At 34.8% G+C, this 20,274-nt stretch overlaps 1 protein-coding gene across 1 annotated transcript in view; it reads left to right on the forward strand.

The window, feature by feature from the left end:
• Positions 1–20,274, forward strand: part of Fut8 (fucosyltransferase 8) — a 291,305-nt gene that overhangs the window by 237,128 nt on the left and 33,903 nt on the right. Inside the window, exon 7 of the mRNA XM_010603042.3 lies at positions 10,972–11,209. Coding sequence (XP_010601344.1) covers positions 10,972–11,209 — 238 coding nt within the window. The remainder of the gene's footprint in view (positions 1–10,971; positions 11,210–20,274) is intronic.

The following is a 20,274-nucleotide window of genomic DNA, read 5'->3' on the forward strand; positions in this document are numbered from 1 at the left end:
AGCTCCCAACAATGAATGTAACTGTACTGTATCCCTAAAATGTACCAATAAACTCAATAAAATTAAAAAAAAAAATGACCAGTTGGGACTTGGGCTGTCTAAACCAGCTATTCAGTATACAGTTTTCAGGAAGCTGATTTTAAAAGAAAACCAGTTATTATTCATTCCTAAGTTCCTTAAAACTCAGCCCAGCCTGTTGGGAAGGGTTACATTCACCTGAAGAACTCTTTTTCAGGTTGAAGTCCGTTCCCCTGCCGTTCTTATTTTAATTCTTATCTGTGCAGCTGACCACCGTAGTCCCCTTTTCTTGATAGCTGTCTGTTCTTAAGCTAACGAAACTGCCTTTTTCTGTTACAAAATGATGCCATCCCACATACAGGTTACTAATACTTTCTAAAAATCATCTTGCAGTACTGTATTTTAGCCTACTTCAGGGATAGGTAAGAAACACCAACTAAAATTAAACTTCTTGAGTTTAAGCATTTTATTAACATGTTTTAAACAATTATAAACTTTTAGAACTTAGTTTATATCTATACTTAGTACATAGTTTTATTTATATTTCTAGATATCTATTGTCCAACTGTTTATTTATATTATAACCCAGACAAACTGAAAATACCAAATATAGACATAAGTACTTGCATATTTATCCAGAAAACACACACACACCCCAAAATTGGAATAGGAAAAGCCCCAAATTTTCATTCCTGAACCTTAAAGAGAATTTCTGAAAAATAAAATAATTAAATAAACATTTTAAAGTATCTAATTCAATCAAGGAGAAGATAGGAAAACATTAGTGCAGAGAGAAAAAAAGCAAGCCTTTTTTACCTCTCAAAACTGTTAGTGTCATAGTGGCAGACTAGGTAAATTGCAACTATTAACATTTGAGACAAAGCAGATGTTTTTATTGTGTGGATTATCCTTTTATTGAGTGAATTACCCTAAATATGCAGTGCGTACATCTATATAGTGCATTTTCACTTTGTCTGGGATATAATTAAACACTTCGGGATATCTTAAATGATGAATAGACTTGACCTTTAATTATCTTAAAACTTATTCATACCATGCTGGTGGTGCATGCCTGTAATTGCTACAATCTGGGAGATAGGAAAAGCACAAGTTCTGGCCCAATCTGGGCAATTTAGGTCTGACCTGATTTTTTTTTTCTTAGCCATAAAATTTTGAATCCTAAGTTGCTTCTATAGGGTGAAGCAAGGTGAGACATTTACATCTCAAAGGCATGGAGCACTTCCTGTGCCTTTTGGGGTCTCAGTTTGAGCTTCCTGAAGTTTTTCCTTCTTCCCTTACTTTATCGTAGGTTTTAGTCATTTTGTAAAAGGATCTTGCTGAATTTTAAAACATTTCCCAGTGTATTAAAATTTATACAAAGCCAGTCAGAAGTTTACACATTTTATTCAGAAGTTTACACATTTTATTCTTTGTTCTATTGCCCAGTTACGTACAAAAAACTAAATTAGAAACGTGAAATCTTCCTCCTGGAAGAAAACTCAAAGCCACACCATCCTTGATTAAATTTCCCTATTTTTCTCAAGTGTTCGCTAACTGAAGCAAAGTCAGATAATAGAAGAATGGCAGAAGGAAAAAAAGGTTAGTTGCTAGCAAATGAAATTTCTGGCAAATATTTTGAAACAATGAAAGCATATCCAGTATAAACAGTTCAGAATAAAACAGTTCAGACAAAATGAAGAAAGATGCTGACTTCTGTCCTAGAAAAAAAGTTTTTTTTCAGGATGTCAGTAAGAGGCATAAAGGAGTTTAGTGGGCAGAAATTTAAATTTGAAGGCACACACTGAAAGAAATAGAGTGTGGGCTTTTAAGAGAGAGGTACCTTATGATCTGGAGCTGGGTATATTTATGGGGACTTGAGGACATCCTCAAGATGGGTGATCTAGTGTGTGTATTCCTGCTGTCTATCTGGTCACCCATCTGGCAGGCCATGTCAGAATGCAAACCTGTATTTGATGATAAGAGATACTGCCCACTAATATTTTTGCTTCCTTTGAGGGCAGAAGTCTGGGTGAGAATGCACAATTTACAGGTGAAAAAAAGGTGATCTGTTCACAGGTAAAAGGATCTATTCACAGGAGAAAGAGAATTACTCAGACTTAGTTTTGTCTTGGGAGAAGAGAAAAAAAAATCTTTTAACTGGCCTTTAGTAACATTTGTGTTCTACTAAAAAATGTATGCTCTTAGTAAAATAGACATTAATTCTTATACACTATATTCAAAATTTTTATAGCTCTGTTGTATATATCTAAGAAATTCTAAAGATGTTAGTAATTCTTAGTCTTGGTATTGGTAAATGATGTACAATACTGTCTCCCAAATTGTAATTCGCAAGGAAAGGGTACTCTAAATATAGGCATAATGCACTTTTCTGGTAGAACTTTGTTTCACAGAAATACTAGCTTACTTCAACTTGGTCACTACATTTCTTAGTTCAAATATACTGTACTTTATTTTGCTCTGTTAAAAAAAAAAAAAAAACAAAATGAGTAAAGCCAGGAAGAAACCAGTAAGTTGAAAAGAGAGAAAGTTCTGTATAAGAAAATATTTTTGGTAAAAAAGGATCAAAGCCACAATATTTACAAAATTATTTAAAAATCAAAGTTTATAACAATGAAACCAAACTCTATGTTTAAAATAATGGTATTTTCTGAAAATATTGATCCACTTATAGTAAATTTTTATTGAAACTATCCTTAGAAACAAAGGTTTGTTTTTTATCAAGATGATTCTTCTGCCTTCTGATATTAGGCTTTTGGTTACATAAAAAATTGCATTTTAAGAGTTAAAATTATTTAAATGTTGGCTTGTTAAAAAATGTTTTCGATCATTTATAATTGGTTAAATGAACAACTGTTAAAGTACAACATTATATCTTAAATTTTATATATATCTGGAAAAATATATGTGACAATATTTGTAAATCTAAGTTAATGTTAAGTTTATAGAGTTATGATTATGTAAGTTTAGTGTATACAAAGTAACTAGTAAATGCCCTCTTTTAGACAGTATATATTTCATCTAGACAGACATAAAATGATCAACATTTTTGGCATCTCCTTAAATTTGGTCTTGAATTTAAAATTTAATTTATATATTGACTTTGATGAAACTTTTTAATGTATAAAAGAGATGCACTTTTATAGTCATTAACACTGTTTACTAAATTCTGGGAGATCTAGAGGTATCATTTGACTCTTGTCAGTGCTATTATACTTGTAAACCTATTAAAAGATCTAAATTTCACCTTAAGAGGTAAAACTAAGTTAATATGTATAAAATATTTCTATATAGCTGTTATGCTAATTATTATTTATCTCTTGGCATATTAAGTGCATTTAAGTTCCTCAAAGGACATACAAACCTAAAATACAAAATTTAAGAGGACTTTACCATACTGGAGTCCTTGAAATTATTTATAATGTTAGACTTTTACAGGCTTATATTTATGTGGTGTTTATATAATTGTATTATGATAGATGTTTCTAAACACTGTAGCTCAGGCCATGTCACCATGAGACTGGAGATTAGCCATTGGTCACTTGCAGAGTGCGTCTGTGGACAAGAACATTTTACTTGATTATTTATATCATTCAATATTTTATAATTGAATTAAGGTAACCAGTTATGTTATTTTATACTAAAATGGGAATTTAAATGTATTTTGTTAGAGATAACAAGAACCTAATGGCTCTAGTATAATAATATCATAATTGTTATGCTAAGATGGTATATTTGCTCTTAATTCTAGATGTTCCTTGTGGATATTTGTAACTGTCATGTAATAATATTGTACAGAAATATGACTTCTAGAAGAAGCCTACACAGTGTATTAAGATAGTATAGTACCTACAGTACAGATAGAGTCTAATATTCCTCGTAACTAATGTAACCATGATTAATAGAAGAGGTAGCTGTTCACTTACATTATATTTTGAAATATCTAGCACCAAAGGATGACGATATTTAAAGTCTGTTCCCTCTTCAAGAGTGGTACAATTGACCTTTTGGGGTTCAATAACTGAGGCTTGAAGACCAAAGCTAAGAAAGATAACTGGGCTAAAAAAAATAGCCAATATGTTGGCCCCTACCCTCCAAGGTCAGCCAGGACCCAGGACTTTAGGAGATCCCTCTAAAAGGATCCTAAAACTCCAGTGAGTCACTCAGTCTTCTGCCAATTAGGATAATATTTATCTGTGTTAAAGTTAAGATACATGTCCATTGCTCTCTATATTTCAAGAACATTGTCCAACCTTCAGGGTTTTCTTTGGCAAAGAAATAATTATGTTGGGCTAATATCTTGGTTTTTATAGGTAAATTAAATATAAATAGGATAAATGTTTATGATAGACCATTTGAATATACTTGGATCTACTAAGTCTGTGTCATACATTGTTGATATATTTGTATAACACTGTGACATAAGATCAAAGGATATCTGATCCTTAAATAAGTTTCATGTAACTATTCTATAGGGATAATAAAACCTGAAAATAATAGAAACTTTTGTCAAATTTTAAGTCTGTAAGTTAAACATGAGCTTTAATAATAAGGCTCAAAGTGACTGAGAATAGTATTTGTTTATTTTAAGATACCTAAAGTTAATAAGTTGTATAAGCACAATTCATTTTACAATTTTTTTTTACATCATATTTATTTATGTAGATACTGTGGATCAAACTCAGGACTTCTCCCCGAATCATTTTGTTTTGATGGAAAAGCCTGGCAAGGTTCAAAAACAAAGATTTCAGGTTTTCCCTCCTCGAGTATGTTATATATTCTTTTCTACATGTACAGTGCATACATCTACAAGCAATCTAACAGTTTGGGACACTAATATGAATAGCAAGATAAATTTTTAAAACTACTGATTGAAAGGGGGTTCATGTGCCCTTTCGGGTGCCCCTTCCCAATTAGGCCACTCATGCACCGAGAGGTCTGGCAGGAGATCTTTATTGTAGGGAGGAGAGCAGGAGGCAGGAAGGCAGAGAGAGAGAGAGAGAAAGAGAGAGAGAGAGAGAGAGAGAGAGAGAGAGGGAGGAGGAAGAAGAAGCAGAAGGAGAGAGAAGAACAAAGAAAGGAAGGTCCTTTTATCAGTTTTGGGGTGGGCTATTGCTTATGAGGAGTGAGCTATTTTTAACCTATCACAGGCCAGATTGCTTTTATGGGCCCAGTCCTGCAGACACAGGCTTTAACTTTCCTGGACCACTGTGGCCTTGTGGGGGAGGGAAACCAGAGATAAGGTCATGAGGTCATTTTAGCAGCCAAGATGTACCAGGAGAATGCAGCCTGTGAGGCGGCGTCACAGCGTACTTTAACATGATCAATTCCCTAACATTGGTGATTAGCATAATTTTGTAATGACCTAAAAGTTATGTTTTTTTATAAACTGACCGCAATATCATAAACGTGTCTTTTTTAAATAACAAAACATTTATTGGTACATTTTAGGCATGCATAGTGATAACATTCATCATAGGGAATTTGCACCCATACGTGATACATCCCATACCTCTTTTTTCCATTCCTCCCCTCAGCCCCTTCCCCTACCTATGTACAAAAGCTTTGTTTCCCTTTTTTTTCCTTCTGTTTTCACTTTTTTGGTCCTTTCTTGTCTCCCTCCTTCCTCCCTTGTTCCCCTCCCTCCTCCCTCGTTCCCCCTCCCATTTAAACATTTTCTTTCCCTTTTAGTCCTTATTTCTACTTTTAGTTTCTCACACCAGAGAAAAGATGTGTTTTTTTAATACAATGGAGTACTACTCTGCCATAAAAAAGGATGCACTTTCAGCATTTATAGCTAAATGGCTGTACCTCGATACCATACTCTTAAGTGAAATAAATCATACCTGTTGTTTCCCTGGTGTGAGAAACATAAATGTTTCTTTGACATAAAATATTACTATTAGTCTGTTCTAAGAAAATACATTCTTAAAAGAATTCAAAATGTAATACACAGGGATAATGTCAGAATATTTATATTTAAACTGGGTATGATGGCACACACCTATAATACCAGAACCCAGGAAATGGAAGCCAGAAGATCACCCAGAGTTGGTGACTAGCCTTGGCTACATAGTGAGTTCAAAGACAGTCTCAACTACATAGTGAGCCCCTATCTTCTCTATAATGCCCCTCTGCCATCCCACCATGCATTGGAGCCAACCAACTATGAATTGAAAGCTCTACAAACTGTGAGCTAAATAAATCTTTCCTCCTTTAACTTTGAGTATAGGACATTTTGTCTCACCAATAAGAGAAAAGTAATTAAGACAGAATTTGATACTGGGAGTGGAGTCATTGCTGTGACATTACTTGGCCATGTAGTTCAGGAGACTGTGGAACTGTCTTGTGGGAAGCGTTTGGAAAGGTTTGGAGAATGCCTTAAACTATACTTGCTGGGAAAGTCTAGTCAGAGCTCAGAAGACCAGAATGCTGTTAGAAATACGGGTAGTAAAGGCCAGGCTCAGAAGGTTTTTTTCCAGGGAAGAAAGACTGCATTGGTTATTGGACTCCAGATAATGTATATTATGCCTTGGCAGAAAATTTGTCTATGTTTTGCTCGTGTCCAAAGACTTTGCCTGAGACTGAGATTAAGGGTGGTGGACTAGTTAATCTTGCAGAAGAAATTTCAAGACAGTCTAATATTAATGCAGTGGTATGGCTACTGTTGGGTACTTTTAGCCTGATCTGTCTTGAGAATCCAGAGCAAAGAGCCCAGCAGAATGATTTAAAATGTTGTGACTTTGGCCAACAAAGAAGCTTCAGTAAAGCTGTGGAATGCAAAGATAAAGCAGAGGTGAATTTGTTTGCTGAGAGGGAAGAGGACCATAGAAAAGATAGCCTGAGGATGTCATAAGACACAGCAGGACTCCAGTCCTTGCAGCCTCAAAATTACAAAGGTGAAAGACTTTACTTTGAGAAGAGAGCCCAGAGCACCATGTTCCAGAATGGTGGCAACCTAGAGAATTTGTTGCTAAGGATTGGGTGCAGAGTGCTCAGCATTCCAGGTACTTGACCCCTACAGCCAAGAGAGAGAGAAGCCTGGCCACTGCTCCAGCTGGCAGCAGACCTTAATGTTAACGCAATGCTGATTTTAGGTGCATGTAGAATGCAGGAGTTGTAGGGTCAGGAAAACTTCCACCCAGGTTTTAGAAGGCCTGGGAGGCCAGGCAGTGTGCCCTGAGAGGACAGTGTGTGAAGCCATGAGTGTGAAGCCAGAGGTGCAGTGGAGACCCCAGAAGGTTGGAGAAGCCATGAATGTGGATTGTCTGAGGAAATCTGCAAGCACACACGGTGTTGTGTAGGTAAAGCCACCAAAACCCTTTGATGTTCACATCTTGCTACAGATTGCCTCAGTTGCTAGACATGGAACTATAGGATTTAATGTTTGCCCTGTTAGATTTTGACTTGTTTTGGTCACATTCCTTTTTATCTCCCTATTTGGAATGGGGATGTTTTGTGCCATTGTATGTTGGAAGTGTTTAGCTTTTTTTTCATCTGTACAGGAGTACGAAGCTAAGAGTTTGCCTTAAATCTCAGAAGCGACTTTAGACTTGGACTTTTCAGCATTGCTAAAACTGTTCAGCAGTGCAACTCTTGGAGGTGGATTAAATGCCTTTTGCATAAGGGGATGTGCCTAAGTCTTTGAGTGGCCAAGGGCAGAGTTTTATGGCTTGTGTCTAGATGTCCCCCCAACGCCTCATGCATTCATAGGTGGGGCTTTTCAGAGGTGACCAGATCTAGAGTGTGTGATGCTGGGATTAAATGTGTAATGCTGGCATTTAGTACATGATGCTGTCATTGATTAAGGGTGTGTGATTACTAAATTAGCCTACTGATTGGTTTGGCCTAGTTCTGGGTGTGGATAATAATAAGAAGGCCCACCCAGAGTGTGAGTGCTACCTACCCTAAGGCAGGGAGCTTGGATAGACTATAAAGGACAAAAAGAGGGCTGCTGCTGTTATTTGCTGCTGTTCCTGCTTTGCTACCTCACTGCTTTTTTGCCTTCTGCCTACTGTGAACTATTTCTCCTCTATGATGCTCCTATCCCATGCCAACCTGGCTTGGAGCCAGCCAACTATGAACTGAAACCTCTACAAACTGTGAGCAAAGTAAATCTTTCCTCCTTTAACTTTGGGTATTGGGTATTTTGTTTCAGCAATGAGAAAAGTAAGACAGATAGCATCTTTTCTGGTTTTTATTTAGGAAAGTAAGTCTTAGCTAGTTAACCTATGTGTCTGTTTAACTTTTGGTTACATGAACTGCTATTATATGTGTTATACCTTATTTTTAAATGCCACTGTCCTGGTATACTGTAGTCAGTTATGATTGTTGTCTTAATATGCTGAAAAGGTAGCTGAATTGTTTTTGCTAAATTCCTACCGTGTTTAATGCTAATAGTCACATAACTGGCAAGAGTTATATTCTTCTTGCTCAATAATGTATGGTGATTAGCTCTTAGTTTGCATAATCTGATCCCCTTTGATCGGCAGCACCAGAATGAGCAGTTTCCAAGGACATCCAGATGTGCTTAAGTTTCTATCCATTGTCCTATACTTTTGGTCACTGGGACTGAAACCATCCCCAGCTAAAAGATTCCAGAACTACCAGGTCTGAAATATTGATCAACTACCTCCCAGCAGCTAATCATTAAAAATTGGCTTCTTGCTTTTGTGTGTGGAAAGTCTGAATGCCTGTATCAGAGTATACCCCTTACAGCTACCTAAGCTGGAGCCCTTTTTTTACCTTTCCTTTTAACTTTCCAATTAAAACTCTTTTTCTGTAAATTTCTGCTTTAATTTTAATTTCTATTATCACTAAAAGCAAGGATAGAAACTATCCTACAGCACTTACTCCCAAGATCCTTTGATAAGATTCTGTAGAAATTAAATGGATAGAAATTTCCCATTTCTATACGGCATCACACTTTTTTTGTTCCTCTGAAATCTTTTAGGCTTATAGCGACAAGGCTGAGATAATTATTTTAGGGGTTTTTTCCATGAGTTCATATTCTCAGAGCAAAAGAATCAACAGCTTTGGTGTTTGAATGTGGAAACAGTCTTGACCAAATCTTGCTGAATTTGACCAAGGCTCTCTTGGATTGGTAAGGGCTTTAACTCTTAAGAGATTCTTGATAGTAAGGATTCTACTTTAATGTTTTTAAAAAAAAAAAGACCAGCTTTTTGTGACACATTTCAATATGAAAGGTACCTCTTCTGAACATGACTGTATTGCATTTGCCCTTCACTTTTTCTTCAGAATAATTTTAGAAGTGTACATTCAGAGATACCCATGATAGAAAAAACTTTTTAGCAAAAACCTATGAAATGTCACAGTATAAAATGACTTCTGCCATCCCTAACAGCAGCTTGCTTTGTTTAGTTCAGAATCAGCAGACACCAGAGGCATTAATCACTGAGACATCTAGTCTGTCCTGAGATAACAGGCACATCAAGAACCTCTAGGTCAAAAGTTTTGTAAACCACATGATTGTAAAGATGAAAAGAACCTTTGTTAACTTTACTACCACAACAAGGAAGTGCTACATTTGGGTTGAAATTCAACTGTCCGGAGACCGTAATTCCTATATTAGCAATGTGGATTGTGAGAATGAAATGTAACCACCTGAATGAGATCAAGGCTGTAAAACCCTATAAAAGAGGGAGTTGTAACCCAGTACTTGGTTGATCAGGGCACTGCTTTTAGGTATGATCTACCCCTGTTGATGGAATAAAACTTTTTGTTATTCTACTTCCATTCTACCTCCTCTCTGTGTGTCACTTAGCAGTTCCTTCTGTAACAGCCTCACCATCTTAGCTTTTGTAAGTAAGGGCTCTACTTAATAGATGTTATCCCTGGAATATAATTTCAAAATTGAGGTTTGGTGACTGTTTATTCTAGCTCATGTAAGTAGAGAAGTGATTACCTTTCTTCTTGCTGTGTGGGGGAAAAAGATTTTGTTCCTATAAGAACTCACCTTTTCACCTCTTGGATTCAAATGAGTTTGGGAAATGTCTCAGAGTACTTGATAAAATGAATTGTTATATGAAGAACTAAGATACCTAGGGATGTTTAGTAATAGCTCATACAAATCAGAGAAGAATCTAAACTTTAGAATTAGAAAAATATTGGGTAATCATTTTATGACAAAATACAGAATTAGGAAAATGGAGCTCCCAATTAAATACTGCCATGATACACCCTCAAGGTAGCCAGTAAAGGACAAGTCTGGGTGCAGTGGGGAAAACTGCTAGTGGCTGTCATCAAAGCTGTCTAGAAAAAGTTGTATGACTGATATTACATCATTGCCAGATTTACTCACTGCTTTTTACTTCATAACGAAAGTGTAGATTTTATTTGTAACACAAACTATGGAGATAGACTGAATTAAAAGAGAAATTAACAGTTTTCCCTTTAAGATAAATTATTGTAGAAGGTAAGATCAGAATACTGAAATGTTGCTAGAATAAACGAACTATTTCACTTTGTAAAGTGTTTGGTGTTTGCAACTTTGACTTGAGTTAATCACACTTGGATGTTCTGAATGATAGAGCAGGGAGTTTTTTTTTTTTAAGTAAGTGCATAATTTCATATTTTTTTGTGATATTTCCGAAGTGGTGGTTCTCTTTTATTTGTACTATATTCTTTTTATTGGATCCAGTGTCAAGTTGGGCATGGTGGCACACATCTGTAATACCAGCACTTTGGAGGCTGAGGCAGGAAGATCACTGTGAGTTTGAGGCCAGCCTTGGCTATATAATGAGTTAAAAACCAGCTTAAACTACATAGTAAGACCCTATCTCAAGAAGGAGAAAAGAAAAAAGAAATATACTCAGTCAGTCCTTATTATATGTCTATCATACTTGTCCCTTATAATAAGAAGTTGCCATCTCTGTACAGCTCATCTTTCTCTTTGTTTCTTTTGCTCTCTGGCAGAATCCCAAGGACTGCAGCAAAGCCAAGAAGCTGGTGTGTAACATCAACAAAGGCTGTGGCTATGGCTGTCAACTCCATCATGTGGTCTATTGCTTCATGATTGCATATGGCACTCAGCGAACACTCATCTTGGAATCTCAGAACTGGCGCTATGCTACTGGTGGATGGGAGACAGTGTTTAGACCTGTGAGTGAGACATGCACAGACAGATCTGGCATCTCCAGTGGACACTGGTCAGGTAGGGAGCTTTTTCCGCATGTCAGATCCCTGGCATGAACAGATTATTAGATTTTTAGGTGCAGTTTCATGGATCATAATCATCTTTTCTTTTGGATCCAGGTATGCTATATGTTATCTAAATAATACGTAGAAAAACAGTATTGTATTTTAAACTATTTTATGATCTGTTTCATTTCTGATGTTTATTTGTATTTAGATTTTATAAAAGTCACTGAACTTTTTCAAGGAGTATAACTTACAACATTAGTGATACAGCTTTCACTTTTTAGGGTGCTTTCACTTTTTAGGGTGCTATCAAATATTGAATTCATTTAATTCTTGTAAATTGATACATTGTACAAAATTTTATATATTGTATATATTATTTTGTACAACATATGGTTTACTTATACATGTTTACATTGTATAAAGTAGACTTGTGGGTCTCAGATATTAGCATGCCTGGAAGACCTTCTTATTCAGAAAATCTGGAGTAGGGCTAAGAATTTGCATTTCCAACAAAATTTCCAGATTTTGGAACCACATTTTGAGAACTATTAAGGTAGACTATGCAAGTAACTTTTTCTCTGCTTTGTAGTTGGAGACAATCAAGCCTAATTTGTTTGTTGTTTGGTGTTTTGTTTTATTTTGCCAAATTGGAGATTGAATGCTGAGCCTACCACACTGAACTGTACCCCTAGTCCTCTTTATTATTTTGCTAAGTCCCTACATTGCCCAGTCTGGGCTCTAACTAGCCATCTTGCTCCCTCAGCCTCCCAGAGTTCTAAGATTACAAGTATGTGCCTACATATTCAGCTTGTCTCACTTTTATGTGATTTTTAATATTGTTCAGGAAACATATCATGAAGAATAAAATGAACTAAGATGCTATGATAGGCATTCTAAAAAGATTTTTAAAAATCATTCTTTCTCTCCAAGGAAATACTACACTACAGTGTTACTGCTAGTCTACTGTTTTGTCCCCCCTGCATTCATGTTCTTTGCATAAGATGTAAAGTTGGGCTATTTTCATTTTATAATCTTTGTTTTATCATTTCTGTAATATTAGAGAAATTACTTAATCCAGGCCTTAGTTTTCTTATCAGTAAAATGAATAATAACTTACTTCACTGAACTTTTCATAGTATTAAGTAATAAATATACTGAGCATACGATATAAGAACTCTAGTAATTATTAGCTATATTAATATCTTTTATTTATTGAGTGAATATATAAAGAGTGCTTACAGTGTGGCAGGTACTGACTGAACTAAGTGACTAGGATTAGTGCTTTTTATAAGTCATTTCATATTTTTAAATAAACTGCTTAATCTAGAACCTCACTGAGTTTTAGTTTTAAGATTATATCTTCCTAGTCTGTAGTTTATAAATAGTGCTGTCTGGTAAGATGTAAAAATTAAGAAGATACTGTACTAAATTTATCAACCAGAAAAAGAAGCTCTGCCATGTTTGCTGAGGCTAGTGTTTTTCATTTCATGTGCTTAGTTCAGTTTTAACGTCTATGATTGTGAAAATTTATATCCAAAATAGGATATAGTCCTGTATTTCTCTGTTTTTAGGGAAAGGCACCATTTTCCCCCCAGTACTGGGGATTGAACCCAGGACCTTTGCACTGAGTTACATTCCCAGCCCTTTGTTTATTTTGAGGCAAGATCCCTCTAAGTCTTTTAAGTGTCCATGCTGGACTTAAACTTGGCATCCTCCTGCCTCAGCTCCCAGAGTGCTGGGATCACAAATGTGTACCATCACAACAAATGAGAGGCAATTTTTTGAAAGGTAGTCAGTTAATAGAAAAGTGAAAAGATACCCTCATTAAATTTATAAGATTTAGTATACAGTTTGGCTGTACCTATAAGCAACAAGATTTGGTCTATTTGATTGTTTAATCCTATAGTCTTTAGTAGCAGCCAAATGATATGGAAGTTAAAAATTAATTTCAACATTCAGAATTTCATAACGTTACAAGTAAACAGGATCTAGGAATCATCCTTTGCTTATCTGGAATGTAAGACCTAGTTGATGCTAAATAATCTATCCAGGGTCATAAAGTTTGTATAAATGACAGAACTTTAGTTAATCCAGTCACTTCTGCATACTTCCAATCTAGATACTTCCCAGTAAACTCATGCCAAATACCTGATCCTACCCAAAAAGGGTTAGAGGCATAAAAACTTCCTGGAATGTCTAGGAACTAAATAAAATAATTCTAATATTTCTGTCCCTCTTCTTTCCCATATGCTGTAACTTGTTCCAAACATTCCATATAATTTTCAGTATTGAAGAGTCATCAGTTATATTTTCTTAGTCATTTGCCCTTCCTGATTAAAGAATTCATTTTATCATGATCAACAGAATTACAATTTTAACTTAATAGATCTTTTCTTTATTACCATAGGTATTATGTAAAACCACATATTTGTCTTAATGCTAATGAATTAGATTGAATTAAATTGAATTGCATTGAATCTAATTAAAAGATTCTTTTAATTAAGCTAGTTTTTGTGGGTGTTTTTGGTTTTTTTGTTTTTTTTGTTTTGTTTTGTTTTATTTTTGATACAGGGTCTTGGCTATGTAGTTCAGTCTGTCCTTGAACTTACTTTGTAGCCCAGGCTGACCTCAAACTCACAGGAATACTTGCCTTTGCTTCCCAAGTGCTGAGATTAGAGGCTTGTGCCACCACACCTGGCATCTAGTGATTATTTTAACATGCCTGCAGAACTCACTGTAACTAAAATAATTTAGATAATAATCTTATATCCAACAGAAGATATTCATATTTGAGCATGGAGTAGTTTTGTTTTTATAAAAAGTATAGTTGTCATCCATTTATGGTTTCATTTTTGTATGTATATATGGAGAAACTGATTAGCAGGTTTCCAAGAATTAGAGGAAGCAAAGTGAACTGATTAACTCCTTTAATCCTTTAGCTATAAGTCAACTATATCTGTTGTTCTGACTTGTACAAAGAATCTTGGACCAGATGAGGTGGCACACACCTATAATCCCAGGTGAGACTGGAGAATCGCCTGGGCAACTTAGTGAGATCCTACCTCAAAATAAAAACAAATTTAAAAAAGAATCTTGAGATATTTTGTTTGGCATCTCCTGCATAAAATTATTATTATTCATATATACTTGACAAGGTAGGCCTGTAGGTGGAATTTCACGATTCTTGTGCCACTAGTATAGGAATTATGTACACTTCATCATTTCAATAACTGCATCATACCTTGTTACAGCTTTACTTCTGTTTTCCTCTTGCATTATTTTAGTTGCAAAAACATATATAATAAGTAATATTGTTAGATGTTGGAAAATATTAAAGGTTATGCTTCCAGTTAAAAATAATCAAAATCTTTCCCATCACCTATACATGTCATGTCCTAATAGCTTTGTATTCAGAGGTTGCTGATAAAATGATCAGTTTAATTTTTTATACCACAAAATATTTACTAAACTTGAACTATCTACATGTAGAAGACTGCCTGATTCTTCCACATAGGTTTCTTGGGGATCTCTTGGAGTCAAGGTCTTGTTATTAGTCTGATCTGGCTTAAACTTGCTGTCTAGCCTAGGCAGTCCTCAAACTCATGTGATCTTCTCTAATCCTCCTGAAGTGCTAGGACTGCTGAGATTACAGGCATGTGCCAGCACACCCAACTTGTTTGTTTGTATTTAATGGTTTGAAATATCCTTAAAATTACTGGTTTATTTTTAAAGTGTATTTGCTGGTCTGGGGATTTAGCTCAATGGTGCCACTGCCTGCCTGACAAGCACAAGGTCCTGAGTTTGATCCCCATTCTGAAAAAAAAAAAAAAAATATATATATATATAAAGAGCTTCCAAAGAGTGCTTCTAGTTGGTTTAAATATCCTTGAGTAAATGATTTAATGATAGAGTGCCCCAGCCATTTAAATTCAATTCTCTACCGTTTTTTTTTCTCTTTTTAAATATTGAAAAATTATTCAGATTAACCATTAAATTACCTTGGTGGCTTTGTCTCTGCTTGTGTTATTTTCTTCCCATTACTTTAATAAATATATAACAATTGAAGTGAATTACTTAATACAATTAATTGCAAAAAATTTCTGTAAATGAAAATAATGAGGAGTAAGAAATAGCTTCTCCTATGGGTGTCTGGTTTTTAGTACATGTTGAGATAGATAGCCATTGCAATATTTATTTATCTAAAGAATACTGGATGGTTACCTTCTCTCCGTGACTTATTCTAAAATGGTTTTGGTCAGAGAGCTGTAGTTACAGCTACTTGAGAGACTGAAGCATGAGGATTGCTTAAGCCCAGAAGTTCAAGACCAGCCTGGGCAACATAGTCAGACCCTGCTTCAAAATAAGTAAGGACCTATGATGGACTTCATGGAGAATCATAGTACTTCCCTTATCATAGTGCCTTCCCTTGTCCATGGACAAAGCAAAGGCAGGTAACTGAATGAATAGTTAAAAGCATATTTTGAAATGTTGTGATGTGGATAAAAATATTCTGAAACACACTTTTTATACATATGTGGAGCTTTTAGAAGAAGTGATTTTTAAGCTGAGACCTAAAGTATGAGTAGGAGTCAGCCAGGCAGAGACAATGGAAGAATTTTCCATTAGTGGGCACAATATGTGAAAAGATGCAAGAGAACATGGGAGTCATTAAGAGAACTGGAAGCAGTTCATTGTAAAGTTTATATCTTGAATGTAACTAAAGTTTTGTTTTAAAAATAAGTGTCACTTTTAGGGTTTCCACTTGTATGGTTGCATGATTTTTTGTTCCTCACCGGAACTAAGATTTTAATTCAGAAGTCAAAGCTTTTTATTTTTGGTTCAAAGTGGACAGAGTTATAGGGAGTCAGATTGTTTTTAGCTTCCTCTTGGTGTTATCTTAGAACAATTAAACTCTAAGTAAATATCTTAGGTGAGAAAGTAAGTTGTTAGCAAGCAGAGCTCATACTAAAATATACTTTAAATAATTCCTGTGAAATTAATGTTTTTAACCATCACAAAACTACTAATACATCTGTTGAAATCATCTAAATGTTTTAACTTGCATCTTAATTAGGAGTCCATGTCAGGTAGATTCCTGATGGATGGACTAGTATTAAACAACAATATGATTGAAAATCTGTAGGCATATTATGCTTCTATGTGTTATTTTTATAGAAATATTTTCAGTCTCAGATGATTAATAGAAACGAAATAAAGGCATATACTATTTTAGATCCCTTATGCTGTAAAATCTTGTTTCTCTGTTTAAGTGATATGTGGAAGAAGAAAGAATGCTATGGCATGAATGTGATTCCAGTTATGTTGTTTTTAGCTTTCTGAACTTCAGCAGTTAACTTAGCTTCTATACCACAAGTTAGACCTTAAAAACAACAAAAAAAACCGAGACACTTAATGCCCACCTCCTTGTTCACCTTTTTAAGACTTTACTCCTATGGGGAAATGATTAGGAGCCATAAAATATATGAAGATGATTTCCTCATAAAATCTATTTTCATTATCTGTATTTAGCCCTCAAATTTTAAAACACAAACATGATACTAGAATATATCATTAGATTTTAACATGCAACAACAGGAGAATTATCCTTTTACTTCAAGGTAAAAAAATCAGTTCTTTATAAGAGCTTCGTTTTTTTTTTTCCCTTTTTAAAATTATAAAATTAAATGGAAGGATTGAACAATATCCAGAGAGGAAAAATAACTACAGAGAATAACTTATACACACTAATATATCTTAGTGCTTAATAAGCCCACTATTTAATTATAATAAGATTTTGGACCAGTCATCATCTCTGTGCAGCTACCTTAAGTTTGCAGTGGTCCTCAGTACTTTTTCTATCCCAACATACCAGAGATAAAAGATACACTTCTATATGTAACAATGGCTCACTGTAATTAGTGATTTTAAAATTGTCATTGTTTTATAGAAGAGGTGACAGTGCAGGGTTGATATTCGGAGAATGATACTCATTGTAATTGAAAAGCTAGCTATCCCTGCTGCAAAATTATAAGAGGTTTCTTTGCCTTATACATACTCCTTGGAGAACCACAGACGTGTAAAGAGGTATCATTGTTAGCAATATAACGTAAGTAAGTGATTAAGGACTTTGAATCATCCTATGTAAAGTTTCTTTAGATAGTATATAAAGGACAGAAAGAGGGAAGAGGGCTGCTGTTACAACTTGTTGTTTGCTGCTTTGCTGCCTCTGCCTGCCATAGACTCTTTCTCTTTTGTAGTGTCCCCCTCTTCCCTGCCATCTTGCCTTGGAGCCAGCCAATTATGAACTGGGACCTCTACAAAATGTAAAGCCAAAATAATCCCTTCCTCCTTAACTTTGAGTGTTGGGTATTTTGTCTTGGCAATGAGGAAAGTAACAGAAAGAGTTGTTTTAGCTATTTATTTTATCTTGAAGGAGGCTATGTGGTAGCAGGGCCTATGTCTTCTGAGTTATTTATTCAGTGACAACACTTAACCAGGGCACATTAATTGCAGTAAAAGAAACAAAACTTACTTTTCATAATACCCTTTCAAATCTCAAAACATTGCCCATCAAGTTTTGTGAAACACTTGTACTGTCGTAGATTTTTTATGAAAAAATCTGTTGTGAAGAATGAATCTTTTTAACAATATATTCTGCCCTTTTTAGACGAGGTTCTAGTAAATTGAGTTCAGAGATTAAAAATAGATATAGTTTAAGAAGAAATACATTATTAGCATCAAAGTCACTATGCAGTAGAAACAATTTTATTGGAAAAGTTTTTGAAAAATCTCTTCAAATTTAGAATCCAGGGTTACTAGAGCTAGAAATAGAATCTCAGTGCTCTTGTTTCCTGTGGGATGTTGGGGCCACATAGTCTTGATAACTGTCTCAAAAATAAGCATTTTTTGTAAAATCTGATATGCCTTTTATGTCTTTAGTAAGAGAAAGGTTGAGGGCATTATTTTTCATATTTTATCCAATTGTTCCAGGCTTGCCTGTTGAAAACTTTTCTTTTCCCTCTTATATTGTCTTGGCACTTTTGTCAAAAGTGGATTGATAATGTATGGGTCTATTTCTGGTTTCTCCATTCTGTTCAACTGCCCTTTTATGCAAATTTTTGTCAGTCTTCAAATGTTTTGAAGCATGTGCATTGTACAGCTGAACATATGTCTGGAAGTAGTACTGTTACATCATAGCATCATGGTTAAGTTGACATTCCTTTAACTTACGTACGTATGTCTAATCTCTGCATGGGAAGAAATTACCAGAAGTAATACAGCTCCTGAGCCACAAAAGCCCAGTATGACATCAAAACCTGACCTTTTGACATTGTGCTCAGGGATCTGCAAATGATAGTCCCTGATAGTCCCCACAGCCTAGTTGTAAGCCTGCTGTGCCACTGGGCTACATTTTCAGCCTTTTTTATTTTTTATTTTTATTTGGAGATAGGGTTTTGCTAAATTGCTCAGGCTGGACTTAAAGTTGCAACGCTCCTCCCTCAGCCTCCTAAGTAGCTCAGATTATAGGCATATGCAAAGCCTGGCAGCCTGCCATACTTGTAAAGGGTTGTTTTGAGCAGCAGCAGAGACATATATGACCATCTATGGTGCATAAAATATTTGTCTGGTCCTTTATAGAAAATGAGCTGCCGGCCTTAGTATAGAGTATTGAAGTTTCTGTATTCAAGAAGTTCCCAATCTAAATAGGAAATAAACATTATAAAACTCCCATCTCATGAGGCAAAGTGGAGTTAGTGTTGAAATAAAAATATAAACAAGATTCTAAGGGATTGAGAGATAGGCAAGGATGTAGTCATTCCTAACCCAAACAAGTTAGAAAAAAATGGCATTTTGAACTGGTTTTGGCAAAATTATAAAATGATAAAAAAATCTTAGGTATGGAATTCTGCAGAGTGCTTAAAGGATGCAAAAATGCTTGTGAGTCTGTCACATCTTGCTTAGAGTAGGTGTTCATATCTGAACTCATGGGCATAATTTTTCTTCTGCCTCTGATTTGCTAAATTATGTAGACAAAAGAAATAAATGGTCTAGTTTAGAATTTAGTCAATTGTAACTAAAATATTAGTTTTTGATAAGCTATTTGTAATGTATTTTTTCAAATGAATCAAAAGCAAATCTAAATGACAATCCTTAGGTACAAGTAGGTGCAGTTGTATGAATATAAAAATGATAGTGGTTTTATTAAATAAATCTTGCATTTTGTATTCATTCTTAACTGTCATTAGGAAAAACTTTTGACATGTATAGTAATCTTAATTTTTGTAACATTGGTAGGACTTGAATATGAAATTTTGTAACACATTTGCAGTAATTATTGAAAAACATTTTAACCATGCTTTTGACAAATACTGGTAAAAGTGGTCAAGTTAGTATAGCATTGCTTGTTAGGAAAATTTTTTAATTGAATTAAGGAAATGACACAGGATTGGCATTGTTATTATTCAGCGCTTTGCTGGCAACCATGCCAACAGTATAATGAATGTCACCCTGGAAGATTTGTACTTTCTAAATGAAGCACACAGGGAAAATATTAAGCTACACTGGAAGAAGCTGGAGGTGTAGCTCAGTGGTTAAAGTGAGTAGGACTTAGCACACACAAAGAAAAAAATACCACTGAAAGATGCATTTTCTCCTAACAGTTAAATAATTAATCAAGTGTTTGGATTTTGCAGGACATTTTTCTCAAAGAGATAAAAGATAAATTATTCCATGTTGACTGAAAAATATTCCAAACAAAATTAAACAAACAAAGCATTATTCCTTGATGTTGTAGTTTGTGCAGACTGGCATCTGTTGTAATAAGTTTTAAATGTTACAATTAAATTTATTACATTCTAAAAAATGTTAGAGCTTTAAGCTATTTCATTTTCTGAATATCATTAATATTAATATGTAATTATGGAACTAGTTAATGTATATTTGGACAAATCACTTTTCTTTATTCTGCTGGTTATATATAGTGTAAGTGTTTCTCATTTGATTAAATGAAATCTTTTCTAATATTTTTCTTTAGCCTGAAAATAATATACTTTAGTGATAAATTTAATTTTTGTT

The sequence above is a fragment of the Fukomys damarensis genome, unplaced genomic scaffold, assembly GCF_012274545.1.
Source record: "Fukomys damarensis isolate Sample0158 unplaced genomic scaffold, DMR_v1.0_HiC HiC_scaffold_21, whole genome shotgun sequence".
NCBI lineage: Eukaryota > Metazoa > Chordata > Mammalia > Rodentia > Bathyergidae > Fukomys > Fukomys damarensis.